Source organism: Dysidea avara, chromosome 3 (genome assembly GCF_963678975.1).
Source record: "Dysidea avara chromosome 3, odDysAvar1.4, whole genome shotgun sequence".
Lineage (NCBI taxonomy): Eukaryota > Metazoa > Porifera > Demospongiae > Dictyoceratida > Dysideidae > Dysidea > Dysidea avara.
This window is the reverse complement of record NC_089274.1, coordinates 21,625,645-21,632,894: the sequence shown is the minus strand read 5'-3', so window position 1 is coordinate 21,632,894 and position 7,250 is coordinate 21,625,645. Positions and strand designations below refer to the sequence as shown.

The 7,250-nt window shown below is 36.1% G+C and overlaps 1 protein-coding gene across 1 annotated transcript; it reads left to right on the top strand.

Annotated features, from left to right (window-relative positions):
* Nucleotides 1–4,698: 4,698 nt before the first annotated feature.
* On the top strand, nucleotides 4,699–7,038 carry LOC136251820 (uncharacterized). The gene is made up of 5 exons (XM_066044228.1): nucleotides 4,699–4,783; nucleotides 4,852–4,954; nucleotides 5,016–5,079; nucleotides 6,430–6,606; nucleotides 6,676–7,038. The coding sequence occupies exons 1-5, from the start codon at nucleotides 4,776–4,778 to the stop codon at nucleotides 6,906–6,908; spliced, it is 585 nt and encodes a 194-aa protein (XP_065900300.1). The 5' UTR covers nucleotides 4,699–4,775; the 3' UTR covers nucleotides 6,909–7,038.
* Nucleotides 7,039–7,250: the final 212 nt, after the last annotated feature.

The window sequence follows — 7,250 nt, the reverse complement described above, 5'->3', positions numbered from 1 at the left end:
GTTGTTTAACATTAAAAAAAAAAGCTGTTTTGGTGTCACACTTTATTTTTCAGAGTGCATAGTTCACTGCCAGTAACCCCTTGTGTACACTGTACTTTGGATTACATGGTTGCATGGTCTTGCTGTCAATTTATGCATGAAACCTAAAATTAAAATATATAGCTCTTAATATTTCTATACTGACGCAACTAGGAAGCATTTATATTTTATGGATCACTGCCTAGGCACAAGCATCTCATGTGTGCAAAGTTCACATGTTTATTGTATCACTATATGTTAGGGCAAAATCCATGAAGTTCATTTATTTTCTGCTTTACAGCATACACTAAATATGAATTACTGCAGGGGAGTGAAAAATATGTGTACACAAGCATTATTTGAGTTAATTATAGCTAGTTTCAATGAAAATTTTTCTTCTTGATTGTAAATATATATACACTAAGATCGCAATCAATTGTTGGGTAATGCATTCCAGATCCAAGAAAAAATTGTTGGGGTTTCCAATGTGTTGTAGTTTGTAACATGTTGCATACTTGTAGCTAGACATGCACATGTATGATGTAAAATATTTAATTGATGTGGAGATAGAATTTGAACCGTGCATGGCTGTGTTACCTGGAAATGTCAAACGATCTTTTTGGCTTTAGCAGAAGTTCAATGTGAGGAGTACTATGCTTGCAAAAGGCCATGCGAGAAAAGATATTATTAGTCACATGATCTAGTATTACAATATGTATACATCTAACATATGTATAATGTGTATACCATAAAACTATGAAATGTCACAGGATCTATGGTTAAGCAAGCTGCATGACGCACATGTTATGCAGTTTAGCTCAGACAAAATTGCTAAAGCTGAATTATCTCTCATAAGATTCAATCATAGTTTTGAAGCATTTAAGTCAAACAAGTTTGCCGAAAACTTGCATGCATGTATATGAGCTAGTTTAGCAATTGTGCTGTGGAATCACTTTTATATATTCAAAATATAGCATCTCTCTAAGTGCAGCTATTATAGTATACAACATTTTAATTGTATTACTGAAACTTTATTGTGTATATTTGTGACTATAAATACATGACAATGATATGCAGTGCACATTCACCCAAAAGTGTTATCATAGTTTCACCAATAGAGACGCTACATATACGTTAAACTTCTCATGTAAATTTGATTAAATGAACTCTTTTTACTTATATACCTGAAGTTAAATATTTCATTTTGAAATCAGTGACAGTATCAACCAGAAAGCATCTATTAGTCACCACAGCATACTGATATTGGTTGTCTCAACTTGCACTATTTGTAGTGAATACATAATACATGTGCATGCATGCATTAGAGATAATCATGGAGATTTCAGTGGACAGGAGTTTAGTACAGAAATATAGGTCAATTTAGAAGCATGATTATGCATGCTATATCATGAACCACGATAGTGAGTTCATAATAGGGATCGCCCATGTTTTTTGCAAAAACTCTAATAGAACGCACACCTAAAAACCACCTTGGAAAGCATCCTCCAACTCAAAACCACCCTCTGGTGGTTATTTGCAATGAGTATTGGTCCCTGTTACATATTCCCTCTTCCAGTCTGTAGGGAGTTCATCCTGATGTATAATGCAGCCAAGTATATAACAACAATCCTTGCACTGAATTTGACAGTTATTAAAGGCACCATGCAGTAATGTAAATTGTAGCTCATACTAGGAGACTCTCAGTCTGTATGCACATTGCAATTTGATCAGTTTCATGTGTGTACTGAAATGTTGACGGTGTTACTATGCAGAATGCAAAATTATACTATTCACCACAGTCTTCTTCATGATCCATTACTGGATTAACAAAAAGTACACAAACCGGCTATAGATGAATAAAAAATTGGAAATTTTAAATGGGAATAGGGATCGCTGAAAAAAGCCACAAAACAAGAAGGGATCACTGAGGTGGTAATGTAAACCACAAATTCCTATTTTGACTCACTTCAAAATGACAGAGCATGTAACTAAGATTTATGACAGAGTCAAAATAAGGATTTGTGGTTTACGTTACCACCCCAGTGATCCCTTCTTGTTTCGTGGCTTTTTTCTGTGATCCCTATTCCCATTTTAAATTTCCAATTTTTTATTCATCTAGTATAATATAATTTGCAAGCAGCTTTCACATAATTGTAAACAATAAGCATATTCACCACTATGTTATGGTTATTAATTTATCTATGCCTACCAACTCTTTCATTTGTTGGCAATTTGAACTAGCTAATACCCCTATGATGCATGTGGCCCGGTCAAACATCATACACATTGTGGAAAATGCTACAAACATCAGCAGTATTTGTTATCTTGCCATCTACAATTATATCTATAATGTGCACACCATGCAGGGACAGATTAAGGAATTATAGCTAGTAGTGATGCATGCCAGAGTACGTAGTAGGTATACTAAGCAAATGATCTATAGAAGGCGTAGAAGTTGTACACAATTTTATGACTGCGTAAACTTTATGCTACTAAAATTTTGGTATGAATGAGCTATCATGCGGATATTTTATATAGCTCAGTTCCAGTACTGATTATGCTTTTGAGCAGTTTAGATTGAATATGGGTAGCTATAGTAGTAGTCCACAGTCAGTAGTGACTTAATGATGATTAGTTTAGGTGAACTGTTATGTGTATGTTACAGCTCTATGTAGAAAACCAGCATTTATAGCATTAGTGAATTGTTGTACATATATATGCAATATTGTATGTGTAGGCATACCAGTGCACTTGTAATTAAAGTGAATTTGGAAGATTCTTTATTGAAGTGTAGTATGAAATGATTGCATGTTGCTGTGTTGGAGCAGTTGACTGTTTTATTAAAGTATATCCTAGTCTTTTGCTGGTACTTCTTTGTTTTAAAGGAAGGAGGCACGCGTCTCCAGCCTGTGTCCCTTTGACTGGTTGAATAGTAGAAATGTATATGCTTGGTCCACACTACCAGTGTTTTGAATTTGCAATCATATCAATGTCTAGTGGCATGCAGTGGAACAGGTAAAAGGGTGAGGGGGCCATGAAACCTTGGTAATGAAATTTATACAGGGCATACAACAGATATGGATGTCATTTTAGTACTCTTTTAGTGGGAAACATGCCACAGTTTTTTGTTTGATGTTGAGAAACTATGTTGACCACTATTTTCATCACAGGGAATGTGGCATCTTATGACATAAGTAAAGCTGTCACCACTGAGGAAACACCAGTGTCTGGTTGCAAAATGGATTGTTGTATCAGAGTAGTGAGCCGATTAATAGAGTAGTTAGATTTATATAAATCATTTGCAACAGTGCTAAATACACACACTATGTAAGGTAATTTGTACACAACTTAATAGTGACTTTTACTAAGGTGGTTGCTATAAAATGATTGAGTAATTCCTATACATCCATGCATGTACTAAAGACAGTTGCATGTATAGATTTTATCTGCAGAAGTCAATATTATCGTTTGGTCTCCACATACCAATAGTAATATACCCAAGTTAGAGATGATTCAGCGTAGACCTGCCAGGTTTATTACAAACAACTATTCACCCTGAGCCTGAGATACTGCACAACTCTAGAAGAGCACCGCAAAAAATGAAACTGGTTATGGTGTAGAAAATTATTCGTATATAGTCAAGTCCAAGCTAAAAATGGAAACTACCTATCCAAACAGCAAGCTGTACACAGGGCCATAACCATGCCATAACCAACGGTTTTTAGACACACTCAAAAATTGATGCTTATAACCTCTGCTCTTATTACCCCTCCACAATTAGATTATGGAATGGTTTATCCAGCAGTGCTGTCAAATCTCCTAACATTAAGTTACTTAAGCAACATATTACTTTTAATTATAAGCAATTAATTGTAGTGTGATCACTGTTGTTCTATATATATAGCTACTCTGTATGGAGGTTCCAGTCCAGTAAAAAAAACACTGACAATCATATGTGACTATATGTAGACCATCTCATTAAGAGAGGTTTGGTTGGTTTTAAATGGCCAACCACTTAGCTGAGCTAGTTCATGTTGCTATTCAACATACTGTACAAGTGTGGATATGCAACATCATAAGACATGCATAAACAAGACCATCTGTGACCATGTCATTTATACACATGCTATGATGTAAGTATAGGTCAATAAATTGTTATGCAATTCTCATTAATCACACTTGACAACTCATTACATAAGTGATTGTATGTTGGTAGCATGTGACACATGTTGCCACACATAATGTGCACTGCATGTATTAGCATTATGTCATCATTCCTGTGACTGGACCAAAATACATGTGTAAATAATTTTCAAGACACTGATAACAGGCTATATATAGCTATGCCTTCTCACAGGTCCCTAGTGGAATAACACTTACAGATAAACTATAAAGAACTATACTTTAAGCTATGATATTGCTCAAACAATTGGATATTGGGCTGTGCAAGTGGTAAGGACATGTGGATGTGATCAGGGTAGCAGCTTTCATGACTGCACATAACACACAAAGCTAACTCTATTGCCTGAGTCATTTATTGACATATCCATGGTTTACTCGGTGGTAAGGTGGTTGTGGCAAGGCTAAGTTGTCATGTGCATTTTTGCTTCCCGAAATTATGTAAGCTGTCACAATTGTTAGAAGTAACAGTTACATAATCACCTCATGACATAATATTCACGTGGTTAGTTTCTATGTAGTTAACTATAAAGACGAGGTGTTAAATTCATTTCTAACCTCAAACTGAGCATAACGCGATGGAACGGTACGTCAACAGTTTGTGTTACATACAACATAATCGAGAATAGCTAAAATGTTCTCCTTCTATTGCAGACTCGTTGTTGTGTTACTCGCCACCCTGGTGGTGCAACACGTCACTGCTATTGATCCAGTTTCAGAGCTGAATATCTCTCAGTATCTAGGAAGATGGTATCAGGTATAATACTTGACTGTAGTCCTTCATATTACACAAGCTGTTACACATACCATCACTGTAGGTCTATGGGAATTTAATTGTAGACACTTTCACTGAAAGAAATTGCAAATGTGTAACAGCAGATTGTAAGTTGAGGTCTTAGATGAAAATTTTTAGAACTGTGCGCATTGCCACTAGACATATGTTTGCATAACCAAGTATGCATGGATATCATGATAATATATACATAGTTAACTTGATTCAAAACCGGTTGACCAGTTTTAAAATTTTTCAGAATAAGTATGGAGCTTGTAAAGAGTTAGCTACTATCATTCTAATGCAAAATGGAATGAAAGGCTCCATACTGAACAGAATAAGCAAAATATAATGCCTGCTGCTGATTTCACTTCAGGTTGGCAGAATCTTTGGATATTTCTCCATGCATGCCACAAGTTTTGTGACTTTTGTGGTATTTAACCTCTGTATAGTTAGTAGCTAAAGGAATCATTATAGCAAGATCTACTGTATTAGAAGGTCAAAAATAACAGAATATACAGCATGCGTGCAGCTAACAAGAAGCAACTACTAGTAACAGCAACAGTTGCATGCTTATGCTCAAATGTATATACAAATATAGTGTAATACTATTATGCCAGCAGTATAGTTGCAGATGGCCATCAGCTGGCAGCAGTACATGGCAACTACACATGCAAAAGCAACTACAGAATGCAGCAGCATGCAGCGGCAACAGCATGCAGCGGCAACAGCATGCAGCGGCAACAGCATGCATGCAGCGACAACAGCATGCATGCAGCGGCAACAGCATGCAGCGGCAACAGCAGAGCAATAGCACCTATTGCTACCTATATAGCTACTATAACTATATATAGTCTTGGAAAAGCTACTGTAATTCTATTAGCTCTTAGTTTCAAAATATTTTAAAATAGTTTTACAATGGGCCACAGCAATTTGTAGTGTTAAATCTGGCCATCTGGTTTCAAAATGGGTCAACCCATTTAAAAAAAATCAGGCCAAATTTCAAAGTGGGTTGCAACATATGTATACAAGTTCAAGATATAACATCACTGGCTGGCAAATACAGCATAGGACTTGAATACCGGCTTGAAGAAAATGACAACTTTCCTATACATGCACTATTGAAAAATAGGTTAAAGAAATGAGGACCAATTAAGAACCAAGTTTGATTTGGCAAACCTGCATACTTGATGGCCTGCCAATCTTGCATGTGGTGAAGCACTGCTTTGCACTACAGTGCTCAAACTTATAGTGCTTCCTATATACAGTGCATGTGCTGATGATGCTTGACCACCATGTGGTCTATAAGCAGCTAAAGAGTATTACAAGTGTAGATAACAGAAAAATGCCATGCAACCAATAGAAGTCAGTTATGTCAAAGGATTTGCTCAATTAATATATAAAGTATTTGTGTATGTTCACAATTTTGAGGATGTTTATGTGGCACATACCTGTTTTAGATGGTGCTCTTCCTAATGGATCAATTTCTGTACTAAATGCTTGTCGTCTGAAATCTCCTGATGGAGAGTTGAACACAATTGAGGGTTATGCATACAGGCCTGATGAAAAGGAGGAAGGAAAACTGAAGGTTGTCTTCAACAGTATACCACAAATTTTTCAGCTTGGAGGAGCTAACTGTAAGAAACTATAGCCACTATACAATGCATACATTTATTGTACTATGTATATATATTCACTTCTTACAGACTGGGTTGTACAGTTGGGACCTCCAACATACAATGGTAACCAGTACCAATATGCTGTAGTGTCTAATCAATGGAAATTCAGCTTGTTTGTGTTAGCAAGAAATGTTGTAGAGTTTAAAATGAAATATGATGACGAAGTTACAGCAAAGCTGAAGGAACAAGGATTCACCAAGTTCTATAACAGACCAACAGAGACTTACCAAGGAAGTGACTGCATGTACATTGAAGTGTAAACTAATGGCTCTGCATGAGTCAGCATGGTTAACAAGAAAAATGGTGTATGTAGTTTAGCTTATTATCGTATGTATAATGGTTACCATGCAGTAGTTGTTATCTTGAATCAAACAAGAACTTTGTTTGATGTTTCTGTCACAGTGCTTAACTAAATGGCTACAGTGCATGCTGCGATGGTTACATAATTCATTTGTTGCTTAGTGTGTTAGTTGCATACAATCATTACCACTGAAGTACTGATTGTATGTGTCACAAGGTGTATTATGTACATGTTTGTCACAACCGTCTCACTTGCATGCTAAACCTCACTTCTATGTGAACTTTAGCACAATTACAATGAG

Bases quoted from the DNA above. Each gene is read 5' to 3' on its own strand.
- LOC136251820 (XM_066044228.1), top strand. The intron at 4,955-5,015 runs GTATAATACTTG...CCATCACTGTAG, and splicing joins ATCTAGGAAGATGGTATCAG to GTCTATGGGAATTTAATTGT. The intron at 6,607-6,675 runs GTAAGAAACTAT...CACTTCTTACAG, and splicing joins TCAGCTTGGAGGAGCTAACT to ACTGGGTTGTACAGTTGGGA.